The sequence below is a fragment of the Nicotiana tabacum genome, chromosome 9, assembly GCF_000715075.1.
Source record: "Nicotiana tabacum cultivar K326 chromosome 9, ASM71507v2, whole genome shotgun sequence".
Classification (NCBI taxonomy): Eukaryota; Viridiplantae; Streptophyta; class Magnoliopsida; order Solanales; family Solanaceae; genus Nicotiana; species Nicotiana tabacum.
Genome location: NC_134088.1, coordinates 107,235,793 through 107,260,262, shown reverse-complemented (window position 1 = coordinate 107,260,262; position 24,470 = coordinate 107,235,793). Strand labels below are relative to the sequence as shown.

At 32.1% G+C, this 24,470-nt stretch overlaps 3 protein-coding genes and 2 non-coding genes across 5 annotated transcripts; all 5 read left to right on the top strand.

Annotated features, from left to right (window-relative positions):
• The first annotated feature begins 10,743 nt into the window (after positions 1-10,743).
• LOC107793608 (putative glucuronoxylan glucuronosyltransferase IRX7) lies at positions 10,744-13,337 on the top strand. The gene is made up of 4 exons (XM_016615996.2): positions 10,744-11,392; positions 11,484-11,845; positions 11,999-12,249; positions 12,349-13,337. The coding sequence occupies exons 1-4, from the start codon at positions 11,095-11,097 to the stop codon at positions 12,812-12,814; spliced, it is 1,377 nt and encodes a 458-aa protein (XP_016471482.1). The 5' UTR covers positions 10,744-11,094; the 3' UTR covers positions 12,815-13,337.
• A 1,519-nt stretch (positions 13,338-14,856) lies between these two features.
• TRNAY-GUA (transfer RNA tyrosine (anticodon GUA)) lies at positions 14,857-14,952 on the top strand. Its single transcript has 2 exons — positions 14,857-14,893; positions 14,917-14,952. It is a non-coding gene; the product is annotated as a tRNA-Tyr (tRNA).
• Positions 14,953-17,496: 2,544 nt separating this feature from the next.
• On the top strand, positions 17,497-18,243 carry LOC107793607 (uncharacterized). Its single transcript, XM_016615995.2, has one exon. The coding sequence runs from the start codon at positions 17,497-17,499 to the stop codon at positions 18,241-18,243; it is 747 nt and encodes a 248-aa protein (XP_016471481.2).
• A 594-nt stretch (positions 18,244-18,837) lies between these two features.
• On the top strand, positions 18,838-19,623 carry LOC142164077 (uncharacterized). Its single transcript, XM_075221248.1, has 2 exons — positions 18,838-19,094; positions 19,161-19,623. Exons 1-2 carry the CDS (start codon positions 18,838-18,840, stop codon positions 19,621-19,623), a joined length of 720 nt encoding a protein of 239 aa, XP_075077349.1.
• Positions 19,624-22,165: 2,542 nt separating this feature from the next.
• Positions 22,166-22,273, top strand: LOC142164496 (small nucleolar RNA snoR97). The gene has a single exon (XR_012695262.1). It is a non-coding gene; the product is annotated as a small nucleolar RNA snoR97 (small nucleolar RNA).
• The last annotated feature ends 2,197 nt before the right edge of the window (positions 22,274-24,470 follow it).

Here is a 24,470-nt window from a genome sequence, read left to right as displayed (position 1 = left end):
GCTCTGTTTGTTCTGATTAAGTTGTAAATTTTCAACTTTATTTATCAATATAAAGGTCAATCTCTAACCTTTCTTTTAATTAATATTGGTTATTATCCTTTTTGAGCTTGAATAAAGGTTAGGCACGTATGGATGCTATTTAATCTTTGAGTTAGCTTTGTATTGATATTGGTGGCGTCCTCTTGTGGATAATTATTTTTTTTTGAAATCTTGCAAATAATTGTATCTTTTCCTTCAAATTTTTCGTTATTTGGCAGGAGAACTTTTCCGATTCGTTTGATTTTGTTGTGGAAGATGCTTCTGTCTTTTATATTAATGTTATAATAATTGTGAATGTTGCAATAGTAGATTGCATTTGCTTTCCATGTTTGCTCGATATTTAACCTTTTGTGAAAAAAGGAATCTCGTGAATAGTAAAAAATAAAAATGTTAATTTTAAATTTGGGAAAGCATACAAGGTCTTTATTAAAGGTGTTTTAATTTAGTTTGAAGTAGATTATATTGTTCATTCTTGGCCTCACAATAATTTCAAACTTAGAAAAAAGAAACAAATTATGAATGCGTTAGAATACTTTAGGTGCGCTCCTAATTAATCAAATCATCGTGATTATGTATACGTTTGCGTGGTATAATGGTGATTTCTAAAATTAAAACTGAAGTATGTGTTCGCGAAACTCTGGTCAAAACAATCTTAATATGATAAAATGCTATTTAACGTGTACACCTACGCGTGACATGATTTTGGCATAATAAAAAACGGATTCATACACGTGATTCGTTTCAAAGATAATTCCTTATTTTAATAATTAAAAGTGGATAGATAAAACATAAAAACCAATAAATCATAGTTTATCCAAAATTAATAAGCCAAATGTAGTCAATAAAGCGACTGTGCTAGAACCATGGGACTCGGGGAATGCCTTATACCTTCTCCCCGTTTAACATAATTCCTTACCCGGACTTTTTTTCGCAGACCAATAATAATAGAGTCAAACCTTCCTTTGACTAGGGATTAAAATAAAAGGTGACTTGGAACGCCCAAAACTCAATTCCAAGTGGCAATTCTGTAAATAAAATAATCCCTACTCAAATTTGTCACTTTAATTGGAAAAACTCTTTAACCCCCACATTTCATAACACATATATTTTGTGGGGTAAAAAGGGGTGTGACACCAAGACTGACCAAGATCGATCTAAAAGACAGAGAGCTGTTGTAGCCGCAATTAGGGAGAGAATCTCGGCAAAAATTAAGGAAAAGCTAATTAACTAATCTATCATGGGATCTCCACTATATATTTTTTATTATATCTAAAGTAGGATTTTTTCACTATATTAAGAAAGGGTATCATTTCTGTAAGGGGCACATTGAACATCCAAAGAAGCAAACATTGATACACTCATATTTCAAAGATTATTACACTGATATATAGCAGAGATTATCCTTTTTGAGCTTTAACATTGATTCATCTTGCTTGTTTATAAATCATTCTCTACTCAATTTGATTTGTATTTTATTCATTTTTTTACAGTCAATATTCGATATATATTTCTACTTACTTTTTCGATTTGTACCAAGTTATACCACGTATCCTTAGAACTACGTATAAATTTAACTCTATCCATTTTTCGGGTAAATAAATTTATAAAAGATGATCTAAGGTGAGAAACTTTATCATATGTCAAACATGAAACTTTCATTATAGTTTTTTATTCATAAAGTATCATACCAAATTACCAAGGCATATTTCTGCTCTAAACAAAGGTTGTTTGTGATGTGCACAAGTCCAACAAAAAAGCGGACAAAAAGCTGACAATTATACATCGATTAGCTTACGTAACTCAAACTATAAATCGAAACTCCACTTGGCTAGAGTTAGATGTCACAACCAAGTTCAAGAACAAACCAATAGAAAGCAATTATCACATTTTAAAGTTTTTTTCAATTCAAAAACCCTAGCGGCATCTGCTTTATATCTATTCTCTTATTCATTTGAAATATCCCTAGCAAATTTTCAATATTCAACACTTCGTGATATCTCTTTGGTTAAAGAATTAGTTTTCCATGAAACAACTAGGTCATTACACATTTGTCATTGCCTAGCTAAATGAGAGCCATCAGGGGCAACTAAGATAGTTTTTCACCGTTATCATAACATGTCCCATCAAACAGTTCAGAGATCAAAGAAGCTCCTAACATGTGATAACAAGGATGGGTGTAATTATCCTCATGAAGGGTAGTACTAGAAGGTGCAGGAGAATTTGTAAAGGAGGAAAGATTATCATTTGTATCAGACGTCGACAACATGAACACATGCAATACAGAAGTAACTTAAGTTACCATATTTCTTCACTACCGGAAGAACAACGACCTTGCAATAAAAGAGAAAATCGCGGAGTTTGAACAGAAATCTTTGCAGTAGTAAAAAGTAAAAATCCCAGATTAATAAAACTCTACTTTTCGATTAAATCGTAAAAAAAATAAAATCGTGCCTCAAATGCATTGATAGGAGATGAAATAATACTCCAAACAAAGCAATGCGATAAAAAAAGCCCAAAGAAAATATTGAAAACCTCAAATATGCTGGAAAGTCAAGGAACGATTGAACAAAACAACAGACTAAGAAAAAGTTGATAAAAGTCGACAAGAGTAAGACTGGAAGGGAGAGAATCACTAGATCAAGTAAGATCTGAGCTCTGATATCGTGATAATAATAAAAATTGAGAGGTAAAATCAATACGAAATAAAAAATAAAATAAGGGTTTCTTCAAGTCAGTGAGAGAGTATTGGGAAATTGTTATTGACTGAAAAGATATAAAAAATGAACCCTTATTTATACAAATTCAAAACTATACAAACTAAAACCCGCTAAATTAAGTTGAACCGGAAACTCACAATTAAATATGTATGGGCTAAGCCCAATACAAAAAATGAAAAATATAGTGTAAAGCAAAATAAGCCCAACGACATAAATTTGCAATCAACTACTGTGAAAAAAATATCGCTTTATACAGAGGTGGGTTAAGTGGTTATAATACGATTGATCCATAAATCACAATGCAAGTTATATTATTTTCCATCTTTTTAAATTAAGAAATCTTCGAGCGCAAGTAGCGCAAAGTTTAAAACTCGATATATAATGGACACACTCCTCTATCCTTTTTTCACTTAAATACCATACTTTTTCCTTTGGAAAAAATTTAAAACTGTGACTAGCACCTAATCCGTGCAGGATGCGATTGCGACCTTACACTAGACCAAATTCATATGCAATTTTTTTTTTGGTGTCATTTGACTGTTTCGAAGTGGAATAACTACCCCCTTCCCACTAGATTACTAGATATTTCTTGCGTATTTCACCACTTATTTGTTTCCACTATTTTCCCTTCTTCTTTTTCCTTATTTCCTCCACCATTCACCACCCCAACCACCACTCTCTCGTTGCCTGAGAAGCGGTCACGGCCTTTACTTATCACTTATCAGTAACACCCACAGCTTATAAGCCCAGATGACCTGCACATTCATTTGCAATGAATTTGAAAACTTTTAGGTGTAAGTAGCCAGTTTAAACATTTAAATTAAGTGTAAGTAGTCAAATAATTTTAACAACAATAAAAAGAGTATAACTTTCACATATAGACGTGTTAAAAACATCATTAAGTACATTTTAACAACATTATCACACAATTCAAACTATATCATTGGTGGTTTGCCTTCAAGAAGACAAGAGTAAATGCAAAAATATTCTCTTCTAATAATTCATCACATGGCTTTCCCTTAGTTTTTTAGTTTTCTTTTGGTATCCAAAATATGCATGTGCTAACACAGCTCACACTCCACATCCAGTAGGGTCTCTCTGCTGAATCAAATGTCTAAAATTAAAGCTAAAAGGATTGCTATGATTGACTTAGCATGAAGGGAAGGGAATCTACACAACCCTTTCAATTGTAGTCTGGCTTTTATGATGACTTTTTTAGAGTTTTGAGGGTACAGAAAGTCCATTACAATTTATGGGGTTCTCATGTTTCTTTATTTCTTAGATAAGCCAAAACAGTCATGAACTGCACACTGATCACATCCACCAATGTTATAAAAGTGTGTCAACAAGTTTTTGTTCTTTCTTGCACAAAAATAATTGGTGCTAAAATGTAGTAGTTCTTTAAAGTTTATAACCTTTCTCTAACATCAACTAGTGTTATACGATGATGGATTCCTCTAAACTTAACCAGGGCACTTGATTTCGAGTTCTTAGAATGAAAAAACTTTTAGCGCGAAGAATGCTTTGTCAGTTTATCCCCATTGGTAAGTTAGTGTTTGGACATAAATTTGGCTTAAATTTGAAAAAAAAGAATTTTAAAAGTTGTGATTAAAAATAGTTCTTGGAAGTAAATACTGTGTTACATGCATTTTAGTTGAAAAAAGTTTAGAAGTTTTGGACATTACTGCCGATTCATATTAGTTGGGCCTAATGAACTTCAGAAAATCACAAAAAGCAAAAAGGAAGTCTTTTCTCTTATTTTGTAGTAACTGTCTGAACATACTCAAGTTCAGCACAAAAATTCACAAACGATGTCAAAAATTTAAAAGATTACATAGCTGAGATGGTAAACAGGTTTATACAAAACTCCTGCACAACAAGTTGAAGTTGTTCCTTTTTCTTTCTTTTCAGAATTGCTTAAGAAAAAAATAACAATTTCTCCTTCAAGACATTTATTTTTTAAAGTTGGTCAATTCAATTATCCATGAATAATTATCTATTACTTAATAAGTAGGGAATCTCAATATTTTGGAGTAAGCAAAGTAGTAATATGATTATTAATATGATCAGAGTAATTATGTATCACATAGCCTCGGACCTTGATGGGTTCATGATTGTGATTTGACAATAAAAGTGTTATTATATGGTCCAGCAATCTGAAATTGAAATGAGTAGGAGGCCACATCACTGTTTTAGGTTATTGTGTTTGTGGGGTTATAATTTAGTATTAGATAGTTTTAAATTGACACGCATGTGGGTCCTCTCTTGTTTATGCTTAGAAGCAACCTTGTCCATCATATTCAATAGTGATTGGATACTTACTTATTTTTAGAAACTATATAAGGAAGTGATGGAAAAAGAAATACTATAATAAATGGAGGAAAAAGATTTGATGGGTCTTAAAAGAAACTTTATTTCTCTCTTTTTCTTTTAAGGAGAGAAATCGGATATTATTCTAACTTTTTTTCTCTTAACTAATAGCATGTTTCGCCAATTTTTTTTTTTTTGGCTAAAAGTATTTTTTTTAGTCAAAAGTATTTTTTTTGCCAAAATTAAGGTGTTTGGCCAAGCTTTTAGAAAGTAAAAAGTGTTTTTGATTAAAAACAGAAGAAGTTTTGGAGAATCTTCCCCCCAAAAGCATTTTTTTGAAAAACACTTTTGAGAAAAAATACACTTAGAAACACTTTTTAAAAGTTTGTCAAAACACTAATTGTTGCTTAAAAGTACTTTTCAAATTAATTAGCCAAACACAAATTACTTCATCAAAAGTACTTTTAAAAAAAAAAATTCTCAAAATAAACTGATTTTTTCAGCTTGGTCAAACATGCTATAAGTGTAGTAAGATTGAATGGATCCAACTCCACCTCTAATCAGATATTTTAAATTCGAGTTCTGAATTAAATTTTTTTTGATAGAGCGCAGCCTCCCCTTTTAATGAGCTACACGATATATTAAAGGATGAAAGGTTCTTTTTCATTTTTTTTCTTTCTTTTTTAAGTTATATGAGCCCCATATATTTTTCGAGTTTATTTCCTCTACCATTGGATAAGTACTTGAGAGATTGTCTTAGCTCTTAGATTGCTATTGGATTAGTTGACTATTGACGTGCGCGCACTACATTTGATTTTATGTTGCACTATGCTATTGAATTTATTTAACTAACCTACCTAATTTTTCTAAACTTTTTTCTTATATTGCTCAGCTCTTAAAATTAATTAATAGCAATAACAATTTTGATCCTTAAACCAGAAGAAGACGTGTCTGGTCAGGGGCTAAAAACAAATTATACTTTATCTAGACTAATATAACAACCCATTAAATAAATAATACTCCATCCGTTTCAATTTATGTGAACATATTTCCTTTTTAGTCCATGCCAAAATGAATGACTTCTTTTCTTATTTGGAAACAATTTACTTTTATGCAATGATTTATAGCGACACAAAATATATGTGTCTCATTTTATACCATAAGTTCAAAAGTCTTTTCTCTTTTCTTAAACTCCGTGCTCAGTCAAATAGGTTCACGTAAATTGAAATATGGGAGTAAAAAGTTGTGGAACAAATATATAATATTATACTTTAGAAGGTTCCTTAACTTCTTAGCGAATGCATGAAAGAGACTTCCACTACGATCTCTACTATTCTCAATATTACTTAGCTAAATAACTACCTGGTTTGTTTAAATACGTAACGTATTCAGATAAATGTCGATCCATTACCTAATCCAGTTGTTAATCGTATATTTGTTTGGCCCCATATATAATTAGTTGTGGTTGATCGATAATCCAATACCCGAATAATGACGACGTCTAATTTCAGCTCATTGGCCTTCGAATTGAGTCTATTAGACGTAATTTTAAAGGATAATGCATATCCAAAATAGTTCAATGACTTCTTCCAATAATTCATCCTTATATTTTCCACTTGAATCATTCAATTTTGGAATTATAAGGTAGCAGGATGGAAGATTGGCTTAGACTTTTTCTTTGTTTCCCTTTTATATACTCCATCCGTTCATATTTACGTGTGCACTATACTAAAAATATATTTTTAATTTTACTCATTAACTATACTAAATTAAGAGAAAAACAGTTTTTCCTTGTTTTACCCTTATCATTAACTACTCATTCCCCAAATTATTTTCCATTACTTTTGGAAATGCTATCATTATTATGGATAAAATTATAAAATATATACTTCATTAATTTTTTTTTAAAGAGAATGTAAAATTAAAAGTGGACAACTAAAAATGAACGAACGGAGTATATGGAGATATGGATTGCGTTTTTGTTCGACACAACAGTTAAGGAAAATGTACGTTGAGAACACGTTTCTCAGTTTTCATGTGTTTTAACTTTCAAGCACAAAAGATTTGTTATAATTTGATTGAACGATAGATAAGGAAGTAGCTTTTCATCTTTAATGTTCTGCTTCTATGGCTTTAGGTCATGTATTTATTCTTGATACCACTAACACTTTCCACTTTAATCAGGCTGAATTACTCTTTATTAATTGCCGAAAGTTGTTATATGGTGTGAAACACAGGGGCGGCTCTAAGGCTTTGGCAGTGAGGCAGGCCCCCAATTTTTTTATTTTAAATTTTTATTATTATTGTTACTATTATATATTATATAATTTATATAAATAATTAAAATAAAAAAAATATTACAGTATATTTTTTGTTACTTGATTGAGGTTATTTTATACAATAAATTTATAAATTATGATAATTTTTTTTCCTCATTAATTAGTATATTTGACAAGAGTGAGTTGCTCTAGTGGTGAGCACCCTCCACTTCCAACTAAGAGGTTGTGAGTTCGAGTCACCCCAAGAGCAAGGTGGGGAGTTCTTGGAGGGAGGGAGCCGAGGGTCTATCGGAAACATCCTCTCTACTCCATGGTAGGGGTACGTTCTGCGTACAAACTACTCTCCCAAGACCACTAGTAGAATTATACTGGGATTAAGGGCCTCCAAATATGATTTCGCCTTAGGCCCCGAAATATGTTGAGCCGCCCGATGAAACTGTGAATTAATTGATGTTGCGTAGAACATTCTCGTTCTCGTGCTAAGGAGATAAAAGGAAGCAAAAAAGAAAGGGGATGAAAAGGAAAAAAAAGAAAAGAAAAGATACGAACATTTTCTTTAGCATCACCACTAAGTCGTTAACTTATTGGCACTCAAAAGTTTTAAGAATATTTATCTTTCCTAATGACTAATTTAATAGAGTGGTAACGCTCTAACAATAATAATACGAGCTTTCTTAAGGGAAAGTTTATTTGGATGGGAAACACTAATAATTTGAAAGGTGACCGCCGGTAAAAATATTAGGTAATTTTTTTTTATTTATTTAAATGTTGCTGGACAAAATTGTTTAATTTAGTAGAAAGTATCATATACTCTTAAAATTAATCGGGACACATGCAAGTTGGGTTGGACACTGTAATTATAAAAAAATGATGTGAAAGGCATTAAAATGCTGAGACTGTTTTTAAAAAAAAAACAAATTATATAAAAGGAATACGAATAAGAATAATCCTTCTTTATTCTCCTCTTAGGAAAGAAGGTTAACTTAAGTCCATTTTAAAGAAAAGTTTTTTTTCAACATAAAATTTTCAATTTTCTGTTGAGATGGAGTAAATTAGACTTTCTGGTGACGAACTTTTTGTCTTCAATTGATGAAGTTTAAAAGGTGAGTACAAAAGTATTTTAGAATGTTGTTATCCTAAACTAAAAGCAAAAAGCTTCAGGGGCCGATTAGTTAAATATTAGGTGATAAATATACTGTTTAATATGATAGAGATATATGTGATAGCGATGTTACAAACAAAATAACAATAAACTCATGTCTTGTCTAATATATTTATTTACTTATCTAGCGAACATGAATAAAATAACCAATACAAAAAATGAAAAAGGTACATATTATATTAGTGAGAGTTACCGATGTCTCACTAGGTGTCAGCTACTCGCTTCGGCACGACTAATTTAAAATTAGTCCGCATGATATCCATTAAAGCGGAAGCGCTCTTTATAATAAATGATTGAAAATTTTTATCTGATTAATGATTAAAATCTTTTATCTATTCCACCACAATCTTAAGTAATGGATATATTCATAATTATATAGTCATTTTTGATTGGTACATTAAAAGGACTTGTGATGGTTTATTATCGAGAATTTATGGATTAATGGTCTTGGATTCATTGATTCTACAAGATTACGAATTTGTAGCAATTCTCATTTGTTGGCCTAATTTGTATCAGTTTGTCAGATCAGGAAAGCATGAAAAATGAGATAAATTTGATATGTACAACTTGTAATTCAGTAAGAAATCTTTAATTTTAAATGCATATTAATTTATGTATAATTTTAATTTCAAAAATATCGTTTAAAGTTATCTTTTTAACAACTAATAACAGGGCATGCGGACAAGTAAAGGAATTTTTTCTCCTATGTTTGGACAACCTAAAAGACAACAACAAATACTAAAATCAAATACAGTGACGATGTTTATTCGCCAATCATCATGTGCCCTGTCTCTGGGTATGGAATTATATCAACTTTTTAAGTACAACACTTGAAAAAAAAAAAAAAAACAAACAAAATTGAACTGGCTGGTCTCTCAAAGTCACTTTTCAGATACACTCTTTCTCAAACTTTTTTGTTAGATTTTATCGTTTTCTAGTTTCCTACTTTACCCTCACTCCCTCTCCGTTTTTCTTTTTAAATAGTAAAAAATATTCTCAAGTCAACCTAATTCAAATTGGAAGAAAAGCAAGTTCCTCATTAAAGCTATAAACACCAACAATACTTGATCAAATTGGAGGTGGATTCTAGATTTGAATTTTATCTTAACGATATTAAGTTAATGTTCAATGATAACGAGACAAATAGGCTAGATTCATAGCTAAATATTATTACACATTTAGCGATTTTACTAATACAAACACAAATTTTGAACAAAATTTGTAAACTCACGTGAACTAATACCCAATAACTGCAAGTAAGTGTCTCAAACCTAACCACATAAATATGTCAATATGAGGTGAAGTGAATAGTATTAATATTTAACCTTCAAAAATAACAAAGATATCAAATGTACTCGTTTGTTTCCACGTTGAGATTGAGAAAATATTTCAAAACCTCATATGCTTATTTTATTTTATTTTTGTAAAAAGTAAACAAAAAAAGGGCAGCCGTTACACAAAGTCGCGTTCACGCAGTCTAGAACTAATGTCTTGAATCCGCTGAAGAAAATACAATAAATATAGAGTTAAGAATTTTCCAAGGCCCTCAAATTCAAACTTTGAATAAAAATTACACGTTTACATAATATTTCACACTTTATGTGAAATCTGTAGAAACAAGTTGATAATTTTGACTAAACTAGAGAGTTTCAAGGACTAAATCAATTTTCAAAATATCACACTTTGTATAGATCTGGATCTCACTGTCCAAGATTTTAATACTAGGATCTTACTATATCTGTCAAGAATTTAGTAGTATTAATTCCAACTATGTGAAGTGGCTAATAAATGAGATCATAAATAACTCTTTTATCAAATACACTTATCAACTAAACATGAGTGTTTTGACCTTCCAACTTGTAAATTACACTTCCACACGACATTATAGTTGAAATTATTCAAAGGTTGATTCATTCAATATTTTCTTAACATCGAGAGTTGTGACTTAAATAAATATAATTATTTTATTTTTATTTAAAGATTTCGAATTCGAGCTTTAAATATGAAATTGATCCCCGACAAGAAACTAACTCTTTATCCTTTAATAAGTTTTAATTTAAATGTCGACTATTTCATAGGCGGGGACTCGAGGAATCCTTCGTCAGTGATTATGTGTGATATATAACACGACTTCAGATTAGTCGGAGGTATGATACGAAAACTAATAGAAAAAAAAATATTTCAAGGTTATTTTGGTATTTAAACTTATAACATATTAAAAGCCAACTTCGAAACCGAGAGCCATGCCGCTATTCATTCTGCTCCATCACAATGTGACCCTTTCTCTCTCTTCTCACTTTCTCTCTCTGCCATCTCTGCAACTTCATGACCTCCATTATTATTATTTTCCTTGGGAAACAGAAACTGAACCAAACCCCAATACTAAATTATTTTTATGTGTCAATTCTTTTTCTGTGGCATATTCGTTCATTTCTTTATTCTTCAAGTTAAAACGAACTTTTAACAAACCATCCCCTGTTTCTTCATCTCTACTTCAATACCAAAAACGACAGCCCCATTTCACCAGCTACACACCATAGCCCTTTTCTCTTTTCCAGGGGTTTAAGAAGGGAGAAAAAAATTACAAATGTTGGAACCAAAAAGAACAAACAATAGAAACAGAGGTTTCTATGTAAGAATGAGGCTATTACATAATAATAGCAGAAACGTTAGAACATCAGAGAAGAGTTTTTGTTACAGATATTTCAAATGGGTGCTTTGGTTTTCACTTTCTTTTTACTTCTTTGCTTCTTTCCTCTTTAATCACAAACCTAATACTACTTCCTTCATTTCTAAAACTACCGTTTCTCAATCTAAAGCTTCACGTGCCCTCATTGAATCAATCAACTCTTCAGCTGTTCTTCAATACCCTAAACATCCTCAAGGTAATTAATTACTTCACATTATTAATCTTCTACTTTTTGCTAACATTAATGTTAATCTTTACTCATTGTCTTTTTTTTTTTTTGGTTTCAGATTCGTTGAATGGTTTAAAGATTTACGTTTACGAGTTACCAACAAAATACAACAGTGATTGGTTATCGAATGAAAGATGTCGCAACCATTTGTTTGCATCTGAGGTGGCAATACATAGAGCTTTGTTAAATAGCGATGTCCGAACATTTGACCCGTGGGAAGCTGATTTTTTCTTCGTACCCGTTTATGTTTCTTGCAATTTTAGCACAGTTAATGGATTCCCAGCTATTGGTCACGCTCGTTCTCTTATTGGTTCAGCTGTTGAGCTTATTTCTTCACAATTTCCATTTTGGAATCGTAGTTTAGGTTCTGACCATGTCTTTGTTGCTTCTCATGATTTTGGAGCTTGTTTTCACACGTTGGTAAGTCCAAAAACTGAAACTTTCATTGACTGTTCTGTTATTCTTTCAATAAAGAAGAAATCTTTTTGTTTTTCCTAGAAAAATAAGATAAAGTTTTGATCTTTGTGGTCTTTTAGGGTGAAAGTTTTGATATTTATGTGTTTTTATTAACAGGAGGATGTGGCTATGGCAGATGGGATACCTGAAATTTTGAGAAATTCGATCATATTACAAACGTTTGGTGTAAAATATGATCACCCATGTCAAAGAGCAGAACATGTTGTTATTCCGCCGTATGTGTCGCCGGAAAGTGTACGGAAAACGCTGGCCACGTCGGACGTTACTGGTAAACGTGATATTTTCGCGTTCTTTAGGGGTAAAATGGAAGTCCACCCTAAAAATGTCAGCGGGCGTTATTACAGCAAGTAATTTTTTATGCCCGTGAACGATTATTTTGTTAGTGTTTTAATGTTAAATGTCGAAAATGACCCCTGACCTTTCTTGTCTTGTCCTTTCGTTTTCAGGAAAGTTCGTACAGTTATATTACAAAAATATGGGAATGATCGGAGATTTTACCTGAAAAGGCATAGGTTTGCCGGTTACCAATTGGAGATATTACGGTCAACGTTTTGTTTATGTCCATTAGGGTGGGCCCCCTGGAGTCCAAGACTGGTGGAATCGGTCGTTTTAGGCTGTGTTCCGGTGATCATCGCCGACGGCATAGAGCTGCCATTTTCCTCCGCCGTACCGTGGGCGGATATCTCCTTAACGGTGGCGGAGAAAGACGTCGGAAAGCTGGGTACAATTCTCGAACACGTGACTGCCACCAACTTAAGCATCATACAACAGAAGTTGTGGGACCCTAGAATTACACGGTCCCTCTTGTTCCATGATCGGACGGTGGAGGGAGACGCCACGTGGCAGGTTCTACATGCTTTGACAGAGAATTTGAATAGGTCTCATCGCAGGTCAAGAGTTGTAAACGAATAGAATTTTGACACGTGTGAAGCTCATTATGGGGATAGAATCTATTGCCAGCTAAGAAAGGCTCTTTAATCGACGTGGAAATGTGTAAATGTGGGAGACAGCTATGGATGTATTGGACTGTTCTTTATTTTTAGCAGAAGAAGAAGAAGAGAGAGAGAGAGAGAGAGACAGGACAACTATGTATATGTTTCGCTTTTAATGTATATAGAGTTAGGAGGAATTCAGAAAATTGGTAAGTGGGGTCCAAGATTAGAGAGATTGTACTGTAAGCTGAGTTGGCAAGATGTGGTTGGTTGTAGATGCGGCTTGGGTGGACATTAGCTTATGTTGTGTACATGTGAGGAGAGGGAATATTATTTTTTTGGTATGGTATGGGGGAAATAAGAAGAGACAGAAGATGGTTGAGAAAATAAGCATGGTCTGCAGTGTGGATGCTTCTGCTTTGCTGTACAATTCCTTTGTTTTTCTTGTGTATCATTGTAGAAATTTTACTCAATTATACGAAAGGAAGAAAGTTAGAAAGAAATTGATAATACTATATTCATGTCACTATTGTCAAAGGCTGCGCTTAAGTTTTGAAAGAAATTGATAATACTATATTCATGTCACTATTGTCAAAGGCTGCGCTTAAGTTTTGAAGCTCTGAAAAGCGCAAGAACGCTTCGTCCCTCTTAAGCTACGATTCAATGCCAGCCAAGGCTTTAAGACGTGTGCCTCAATGTCCATGAGTTGAGTTCTATCTTGAACACGACAGTACTAAACAACAAGTATTATCAACAAAACATTAGGAGTGGATTATTTTTTTTTTTTTTGAATTTCATATATATTTTAATTTGCTTTTTTTAGTTGCATTTTCTTTGCGCTTAAAGTTTCAAGCTTTTCGCTTTTGGCAACGCTGGTTCATGTTCAATCTCAATGATGTTGAATTTTTGTATGTTCTTACTGACATTTGTGGGAAAAATAATTGTAGAGTCTGATTCAATGAATGAGGAGATCTAGTAATTAAAGAACATGGGAGAGGAGAGGGGATACAGTAATTACCCTTAATCGTAAAGTGGGAGAGAGAATATGGAAAGGACCAGCTTGGAGACAGCGAGGATATGTCAGAAACTTTAATGTTGTATTTTAATGGGGTGAAACGTTACTACGTTATTAGATAGATAGAGAAGAGAGTAGTAGTAATTCAATAATTCAGTGGTCACGGGTTGCAGAGTAAAATAAGACCAAAAATTGGCCAAATGACATATTTTGTGCCCCCTAGGTTCTCTGTTTTTAAGGCGATGTTTTGGACTTTTGGGTCTGTATATTTGTCTTCTACGCCACATTTCTTTTTCTTTCCCACAAGATTTTTACCGTTAGCTGTTTATGATAATGTATGTGATCCTTACCCTTGTGTATAACATTTTGGTCAGTCATTGTTATGTTGTATATCATTTAGCTCTTAGGACAATGATTTGATTAGATTGCGAGCTCTTGTGCAGCTCAAAGTGAAATTGGATATGCTGAATATGGCTGCTCGCCCAAAGTCTTATATGATCTGATTACAGTTATAGTCTGTTTGGCCAAGCTTTTCCAAACCTGGAAGCACTTTTTTTTTTCCAACGTTGATGTGTTTGGCCAAGTTTTTGGAAGAAAAAAAAAATGAAGCAAAAGCAGTTTTGGAGAAGTAAAAAGAAAGTAGCTTCTCTCCAAAAATAATTTTGAGAAAAAAACACTTAGAAGCAGTTTTTAAAAGCTTGATCAAACACTAATTGCTGTTCAAAAATGCTTTTCAAATTAACAGTCAAACACAAACTGTTTCTCACCAAAAGTACTTTTGAGAAAAAACATACTTTTTAAATTAAGCCGATTTTTGCATCTCGACAAAACAGGCTATTAAAGTTAGAAGCCAGCTAGGTTTATCAATTATCCGCAGTAAACTATTTAGCAACTCAAAACATGAATAAATATTAAGCAAAATGTGGTCAAAGAAGAAACTATTTCTCTCCAAATAGTAAAAATATCAAGTAATGGTATTATTGCAATGGTGAGATTCACAGTATGTTCCGACCTTAGCTCAGTTGGTAGAGCGGAGGACTGTAGTTGGTTAATTACCAAGCAGTATAATCCTTAGGTCACTGGTTCGAATCCGGTAGGTCGGAAATATTTTCGTTTTTAAATTTCAATTTTTTAATTAATGCTCTCATTTTTTCCTCCTATGCTTTTCCAACTTACTTTTTTTTAATAGGTTTGTACAGATTCAAAGATCACGCTCTCATAGAAGAGTAAGGGCAGAATAGTTCGTGACCCCTAAGAACTTAGGCAATTTCATAGCCTTGACTCTTCTGGACGCTGATAATCCATGAGATTGTGACACACGTGCTGTCACGTAAAAAATTTTCATCCATGTGGTATTTTTTACAATATTTTTTTTTTTTAAATCTTTCTAAGTCATCCAACTATTTAAATTATTTTTTTGTGCCAAAATCTGTTTTTAAAAAAACTTGAAAAAACGTTATTTTTATTATAATTTTTTATTTGGCTTAAGATAATGATATTTTAATCAAGTTATTTCTACATATTTGGTCAGAAAAAGAAGGAATGTACAGTTAGAACATATTATCATTGCATTTAAAAAATAAAAATAAAAATAAAAAATATGTTGGAACTCCATATATTGGCTAAGTAAATATTTAGGCAAAAAATAGTAAAATTTCGGTCAAATATTTGCGATTTTGACTTGAAAAAAATGCATAGTTTAAATAAATAGTTGCATGAATATAAAAAAATACACAGTAGTTATTTCTTTTTGTAAAAAATACACAATTTGAACTTCATTACTTTGGCTAAATCTTCTTTTTATTTGGCTAAAATAAATAGAGTTTCAACTAACTTTATAGATTTGGACCGGAAAAAAAGATAACAAATACATAGTTGAAATATATATTCATTATATTTAAAAAATACAATATGGAAAAAATATGCACTGTGTATCAAGAAGAAACAACGAGAAATACAATTGGAATAAATAAATTATTATTATATTTGATTATGTGGCAATTAATATTTGAAAAATACCTCACTTGGAAGCTGATTTTTTCTTCACTCCCACGCACCTAAAAAAAGTGTATTCATGTTCTTTTTCCACATCAACATCTAGGAGACTATCGAATTTCAAAGTTCAAGGGGGTATTAAAGACCACGTAAAATTTAAGAAAAAATTAAATAAAAGTTGTCAAGTTAAGGCGGGTGCTCGACATTTCTATCTAGAGTAGGAATCATATCCACCCAGGGGCGGAGCTATATTTGTGGGTGCGGGCGAATCCAGTTACTTTTTCCGAGACCCTATATTTGTATTGAAAGATTTATTACATTATATATATATATATATATATATATATATATATATATATATAGAGAGAGAGAGAGAGAGAGAGAGAGAGAGAGAGAGAGAGAGAGAGAGAGAGATGGTCTTGGTTCAATGGTAAGGGGGAGAGCAATAAAAATGGTCTTGGTTCAATGGTAAGGGGGTCTGGGTTCATTGTGAGACACCAGAGTTCGAATCCCTCTATGAGCAGTGTGTTATCATTATTTTTATAATATTTTTTAAAAGCACAAACTAAATGAGTAAACGACGACGTTTTCCCAAACAACTCCAACAATTCCTCTGACTTTCCTTTAAACTAACATTTTTAATAGCTTTTTTCTTTCTAATAAACAAAAGACAAAACTCTAAATCCCAAATCAAAAAAAAAAACTAGGGTTCCTTCGCCTCTGTCTGTGACCGTGTGACTCTGTTTCTATTGACCGATTTTTGCTGCTAGTTGCCACCACTTTCTCCCTTACAAGCTAGACCCTTTTTCCTTCTTCAATTCTTCTTTTATGATTTTTTGCTTCATGTTTTTCTCTTATATTTTATATTTGATAATTTATTCAAAATCTGATTTTTAATCTTTGATTGTAGGGTTGCCCACATTTTGACCTCTATTCTCTTTGTCAATTTATGCTTTTGTGCTTTCCAAAAGTTCAAACTTGGAATCCCAAATCCCCGACAAGTTGACCGACAATCTTAGTGATCCACTGGTCCTAATTTCTTGTTTTTAGTTTTTTAGTGAGACCAACTTGCATTTACATGGGTACTACTTAGAGATAAAATTATCATTATATTTTATATAATAAGCAAGATTTGCAAACAAATGAAAGCTGAATCACTATTCGGATCATGATTTGAAAATAAATAAAAAGTGGAATAACTATTCGAATCATTAGTCAAATATGTAATATGTTGCTCTAGTATTATTTTCACATAGGCTAATACTAAATTATTTATAAAAATATACTCAAGCACAAAGCAGCCAAGACTTGAAGCATTGTGAAACATACAACTTGAAGTGTAATTTGTGTTTTGTGATTTTTAGGGTCTACTAGCAAAAGTCGATATGATCACGAGTTTTTACAAAGTTCAAGCTTCTGCAGTTTCTTCTAGCTCTCTTTTGACAAGTTCTCCATGTCTAGTTATTAATAACAATATTAATACTTCCCAAGCATCGGATAAAGTATTGGATTATGAGCCCAATCCCGCTGAGAGAAAACCAATTTTAGAATATTCTCCTAATTTACGTGACCGAGTAAGGAGAAATTATATACAAAATGGACCTTGTCAACCTCGTGATTTTGTCTTTCCAAAAAGAAAATTTGGAAGAATAATGCGTCACTTTAATCCTGAATGGTTTAGAACTTCATGTTCTCAATGGTTAGAATATAGCATTAAACAAGATGCATCATTTTATTTTTGTTGTTACTTGTTTAAAAATGAGGTTGGAGGATATGGAAAAAAAGTAGGTGATACTTTCACAACGGATGGATTTAGAGGTTGGAATAAAGATTTAGAAAGGCTTAAATCATACGTGGGTGACGTGAATAGTGTTCATAACCGATGTTTCAAGATGATGCTAGATTTAATGAACCAAGCACAATCCATTTTAACTTCGTTGGACAAGCAATCTGGAAAAATTAAAAGTGAACATCGAGTTTGCTTGAATGCTTCAATTGATATGATAAGATATCTTTTGAAAGAAGGAATGCCTTTTCGGGGCCATGATGAGAGTATAATTTCTACAAGAAGAGGCCATTTTTTAGATCTCTTAAAATGGTATGCAAATAGGAAGGAAGATGTGAAAAATGTGGTATTAGAAAAAGCTCTAAAAAATAACACCATGACTTCTCCTAATATTCAAAAAGATGTTGTGAATTCTTGTGCAAAAGAAACGGTGAAAGCAATTATTGAAGACTTGAATGGGGATTTTTTTAGAATATTAGTTGATGAGTCTAAGGATGTCTCTCATAAGGAACAAATGGCTCTTGTTATGCGCTATGTCAACAAGGAAGGTGAACTTATTAAGCGATTCCTTGGTCTTGTTTATGTTAAAGCTACTACTGCATATGCATTATAAAAAGCAATATATTTTTTACTTTTACAACATTCATTGAGTTCATCTCTAATACGGGGAACAGGGTATGATGGAGCTAGTAACATGCAAGGATAAATTAATGGTCTTAAAGCTTTCATTCTGAAATATAATCCTTCGACATATTGCATACATTGCTTTACTCATCAATTGCAACTGACTCTTGTAGCGGTTGCAAAGAAACACCAAGATGTAAATAATTTTTTTGACATTCTTGCTAATATTTTGAATGTTGTTGGAGGTTCTTATAAGCGTAGGGAGATGATTAGAGATGATCAAGCTGAAAAATTAGATGAGTTATTAGTGCTTGGTGAAATACATACATGAAGTGGATTAAATCAAGAACTTAGGCTTCAAAGACGAAGTGATACCCGTTGGGGATCACACTTTAAGACAATGCATAACTTTATTTCTTTATTCTCATCAATTGCTCATGTACTTGGAGTTCTTGCAAATTAGGGTTCAAATTATCATGAGAAAGCACCGGCAAAAAGTTTAGTGGAAGATATAAGATCTTATAAGTTTGTGTGTATATTACATTTGATGTTAAAAAAATTAGCAATTACATATGATTTGAATATGGCTCTGCAAAGAAAAGATCAAGATATTATTAGTGCTATGAAACTTGTTGATTTCTCAAAGAGGCAATTGCGAACAATGAGGGAATTTAAATGGAATTCTTTGATGGAAGATGTCTCTTTGTTTTGTGATAAAAATTGTATTGTGATCCCAAAAATGGATGAGAAGTATGGTATTGGAAAGTCTAAGCGTAAAAGCTCAACTGTTACATATTTTCATCATTTGCATGTAGATGTTTTTTGTGCTGCTATTGATTTGTAACTTTCGGAGCTTAACAGTCGTTTTAGTGAAGTGAATACTGATCTTTTTCTTGGTATGGCTAGTTTGAGTACCGATGATTCTTTTGCAAGTTATGATAAAAACAAGATTATGAAACTTGCTACATATTATCCAAATGAGTTCACTGATTCTAAGCTTGAAGATCTTAGTCGTGAGCTTGACAAGTATATTAACTATGTGCAAGAAATAGATAATGCATTCTCTAACTTGAAAGAGCTTGGCGATCTCTCGAATATAATGGTCAAAACAAATATTCACAAGACATGGGGACTTATTTATTTGCCTGTGAAGTTGAGTTTGATATTACCTGTGGCTACTGCAACGGTCGAAAGGGCTTTTTCTTCAATGGAGTTTATTAAAAATTACTTGCTAAGCAGAATTGGTGATGACTTTTTGAATGATTGTTTAGTTTGTTATATAGAGGATGAAGTATTTGAAAGTGTACCTAATGATGCGATCATTGATCGTTTTCAAAACATGACAAGTCGTCGAGTGCAATTGAAATGATAGTGTTTATATTCATATATTGTGTTTGTCTGGTTCGTTACTTTTTAAATATATATATATATATATATATATATATATATATATATTAAATATCGATATTCATTGTTTAGTCAACTAGTTATTGTATATTAGTTTTAGGTCATCGTCTTATCTTAAAATTTAGAACTCATACACTTCAAATCCTAGCTCCGCCTCTGATTGGAAGAACTTAACATGGTGCACACATATTAGGTAATTACTGCTACTAATTACTAAAGTTGGTTTGATAAAAATCAATTTTTATGTAGTATCAAATTATTAATTTAAAATTCAAAAAAAATCTTAGGCCTTTTTTGAATTATCCATTGTCCTGTCCCTTTCTTTCTCATTATCAATTTTAGAAGGATACGTATGGAGAAAATAGGTCTCAACTATTATAAGATATTGTCAGTGACAAGATATTGTCAGTGACAAACCCAAAATTTTGTACAAGCGGGTTCAACCAAAAATTACGGTAATCGATTGTATAAGTGCAACGGTAAACAAAATTTATGCACTGCTCTTTTTTGTTCATCATATCACTTCAAAATGAAGTCATTTTTTTTAAGGTAGGGGGAAGTTTAAAAAAAAAATAACAAAGAAAATTCCGTCCATTAATTTTTTCAAACATTTATCTATATAAATTAACAAATTCTATTTTAGAAAATTTAGCAATTTTAACCAAAAAGTATTTAACCTACTTTAAATTGTACTATAGATTTAAGAAATTTAACATAGAAATTATTACAAACAAAAGACATGAAAAAAGAGAGTAATAAACTAAATTAATTTATACAAATTATTTAAAGAAAAGATTTTTTACACCAAACTAAAGCTTTGAATATAACACAAATTAACAACTCCAATACAAACTAAACTAAACTAAATTAAAAAATTACAAGTAATTTCGATAACGTACTAGAATAAAAATTCATTTTGTAGAAAGGATTAAATTTTTCTGAAGTAAAATGGAGGAGTTTAATAAAAATAGCTTTTATTGGATTTAAATTTTAAAAAGAATCATAAAGCGATGTAATAAAACAAAGACAAAATAAGTTGTTCGTTGCATTAGCAGCGGTTCGACCTTGGGACATTGGCCTTGTTTTGAACCCACTTAGCCACAGCTCTAAAACTTTTGTTAGTGTTTAGTGGGTTCAGGTATTATAATATGTATCCGTTTCATAATTTTTTGATGAAATTCCAAGGTAAAAATAATTAATTTTTCCAACGAATAGGGTTCAACTGAACCCCCTTCCTACAAGGTGGGTCCGCCCCTGGGTATTGTCCGAAGAAAAAGGGCAGCCTAATGTACTGACTTTCAATTAACCTTCTTCCACATTCAACAAAAAGTTAATTAGCACTCACTTTGTCTAATTTTATTTGATATTGTTTGACTTGACATAAAGTTTAACAAAGAAAAAATTTTAAAAATTGTGATTTGGAACAAGTCATATATATTTGTGTCGTTATACATCATCTTTTGAAGTTAAAAAAATGAGAAATGTAAATTTAAATTATTTCTAAACATAAAAAATATAAAAAAAATTTGGAATAGATTAAAAAGGAAAATGCATCTCACAAATTAAAATAGAGGAAGGATAATAGTTTATGTTATATGCACTGACTAAAAAACTTTACAAGTATTCTTTAACTGATTATAGTAAGTTTTTTACTTTACTTTCTAAGAGCCTATTTGGATTAGCTGATTGTAAATAGTTAATAAGCTTAAAGTGCTGAAAAATATTCTTAAGTTGTGAAACTGATTTTTAAAATAAGTATTTACGTGTTTGGATAGACGTGTTGAAACTGATAATAAGCAGTTTATGTGTTTGGTAGATAAGTGATGATAAGTTGTTCTTTTATTAAAATAACTAAAATTTCCTTAAAAACTTTACAAAAGATTATAAATTAAAAAAATTCTTTTGTAAAGAAAAAGATGAACAATGAATATGGAATGAAAAGAAAGTTACAAAATTTATTTTGGGAAAAAATATTTTGTGAATTAGAAAATATTATTAAGGATAAACTAGTAAAAGCATTGGTCAAACTAAAAGTACTTATAAGCTAAAAAGCTATAAGGGTGACCAACTTATGACTGATTTTAACTTATAAACACTTGGCTTATAAGCACTTTAAGTGTTTACCAAATTCTTAGATAAGCTAAAAGGTGCTTATAAGCCACTTTGACCAGTTTATAAGCTTAGCTAAACACTCTGTAAGTTACATATTAGACTTAACAATTACCTTTTATCTATCTATACTATATTAATATTAAAATTTTAAAAACACGAAGGCCCTTTGCTAAATGTCGTTCATCACTTTTACCCTTTAAATATAGAGTTCACACTTGATAAAATTATAATTATAATATAATTATATTCCTAATATTTAAGACTTTAAAAGTAACTAAATTTTATTTATTACATGCTTCCTTATTTAAACTAGGTAAAAACTACTAGTACTTAGGAATCTAAAATTGAAAAAGATTTTACTTATAAATTTTTCCTTATTAAAATTGTGTAACTATTTTTCTTAAGTCTCACTTTCATTAAATTTCATAAAGTTAGTGTTGTTATCAGCTTCTTCTCTTGAATATCCACCGAGATTGGAGTTAAATCGTAGCACTACATGTAAAAGGAAAGGATAGAGTTTTTGAGACGTTAGGAATTATTATGTAATGAAAACTATTTTCCAAGTTTTTGTCTTCATTTTAATTTTGTAGAATTAAACATCTAAGACCATTAAGAATGTTTTCAAATTCTAATTTTTTGTATTTATTTTTGGACCATGTGAGTATTACAAATTCTAATTTTTCACGTATGTATAAAAAGCGTAAGGTTGCCAATTTATTTGCTATTTTAATATTGTATATGGTCGAAATAGATTTCAGGCTTGGCATGTCCGGTATAGTTCGAAGGGTGGTGTATCGAAGTAATATCCCGAAGGGAGCACGAGCTAACCTCGAACCCGGGGAGGCCGGTCCGTGTTGAGACCGATATCATAAACAAACTCGAACAAGAATCGAACCATGACGCGGGTAGATCTATCGTGGTGATAATCCAAAAACCAACCTACATTGACCTGGAATCAATTCGAAGGCTCGAACCAGGATCGGGCTCGAACCAAGATCACAAGTTCGAGCCGAAATCAAGCTCGAACCAAAATCGAGGATTCTAAGCAAGATCGAGCGCGCAGACAAAAGCCGTTGCAATCCCACTAGAGGCAATCTTGGCAGAAATTATGGAAAAACTGATTTATCATGGGTCTCCCACTGAATGTTTATTTTATTATGCTTGGAGTCGAATCCCTCCACTATAAAAGGGCTTGGTTATTATTTCTGTAAGGGACATATATTTTTTCTGAGATTTACATTATAATGAAAGTATTATATTCCTCTACAAGAAATAGTGGCTATTCCAGTTTCTTAGATTGATTTTATTTGTTAAATCCCAAGGTTCACTGTTCTTGATTGCCTTGTCTAGATTACATTCTCTCCAATCTATATTCACATTTTATTTATCCTTGCATTTTGTATTAAGTTGCACCACATATCTTCGGAACTGCGTATAAATTCAACTCCATCCATTTTTCGGGTAAACAGTTTGGCGCCCACCGTGGGGCCGAGGATAATGGTGGTCACTTATTTCCGAAAACATCTTCAATTCAGGGTCAGCTACGAATAGCCACTGATCGAATGGCTTCACCGACCGATTACGAAGACGGCCTTCAAGATGAAACCAACAACTTGGCACCACCCGATGCTCGAATCGAAGTACCTGAGATTCGAGCCGAAGGACCACTGGATGTCAATTCACAAATTGCTTTGGAAGCGAACCAGCGTTCCGAACTGGAAAGAAGCATTCAGGGTAGGGGTGTTCAAAATCGAACCGAAATCGAAAATCGAACCGAAATCGAACCTTAATGGCTTATTGATATCGGGTTAACGGTTTAACGGACGGGGAATGGATTGGAATTTTTTTATTAGCGGCTTATCGGTTTGGGAGAAGATTATTCAATTTTCTTAACGGATTATTCAAAAACCCTTCCACTTCTTCCACTTCTTCCAGCTATTAGCTTAGCTTATTCTCCTACCCTATAACAAGATTGTTTAAGCTGCTATCTATGGTTCACCTCTGCTTTTATTTTTTTAAACTAATACATGTTGTCTATATTTAATAGAAGAGCAGTAGTATTGTGCCACAACTTTTATCCCACAATATTGGCGATAGTACTGTCTTGAATTATGTTCTGGGGAAAGAGCGCATTTGCGTTTCCTGTAAATTATTTACTACTTATAATCCATCCCTATTTCTATACATAACTGCTTTTTGCTCGGTGCTGTTTGTTGGTTAATGATATAGCGTGAAATGCCTGGTTGAGAGTTTAAGTAAGAAATTTGAAGCTGTTGTTTGAACTTTGAAGCTGTAGAAATTCAAGCATTGTTAGGCGTTAGCTGCAGGTCAAATATTTCTGTGTAGACTGCTCACTTATGGATTAATCATTTTGAAATATGTATTCTGGACTCACTTTGAATATAGACTGAAATTTCCTATTCTGAATTAATATGCTAGGCGTTAACAGACATATGTATGTCTGGACTCATGTAATGTAGTCTGCTTTGGGATTTAATGGTAGGCTTTAACAGACATGTATGTCTGGACTCATATGTAGTCTGCTTTGGGATGTAATGTAGCCTACAATGTGTTCTGCTTTTTTCACTCTACAACACATGACACACTACATCATTCTTATATAGGCGTTAACAGACATGTATGTCTGGACTCAATGTGTAATTTTCTATTCTGAATTTGTATGCTAGGTGGTCAGCA

What these genes read in the sequence shown, in the direction of transcription:
- LOC107793608 (XM_016615996.2), top strand. Translation starts at nt 11,095, where the DNA reads ATGTTGGAACCAAAAAGAACAAACAATAGAAACAGAGGTTTCTATGTA. An exon ending in ATACCCTAAACATCCTCAAG is followed by an intron (nt 11,393 to 11,483) that starts GTAATTAATTAC and finishes TTTTGGTTTCAG; the next exon opens with ATTCGTTGAATGGTTTAAAG. An exon ending in AGCGGGCGTTATTACAGCAA is followed by an intron (nt 12,250 to 12,348) that starts GTAATTTTTTAT and finishes TTTCGTTTTCAG; the next exon opens with GAAAGTTCGTACAGTTATAT.
- LOC107793607 (XM_016615995.2), top strand. Translation starts at nt 17,497, where the DNA reads ATGCGTCACTTTAATCCTGAATGGTTTAGAACTTCATGTTCTCAATGG.
- LOC142164077 (XM_075221248.1), top strand. Translation starts at nt 18,838, where the DNA reads ATGGCTCTGCAAAGAAAAGATCAAGATATTATTAGTGCTATGAAACTT. An exon ending in TTTTGTGCTGCTATTGATTT is followed by an intron (nt 19,095 to 19,160) that starts GTAACTTTCGGA and finishes TGGTATGGCTAG; the next exon opens with TTTGAGTACCGATGATTCTT.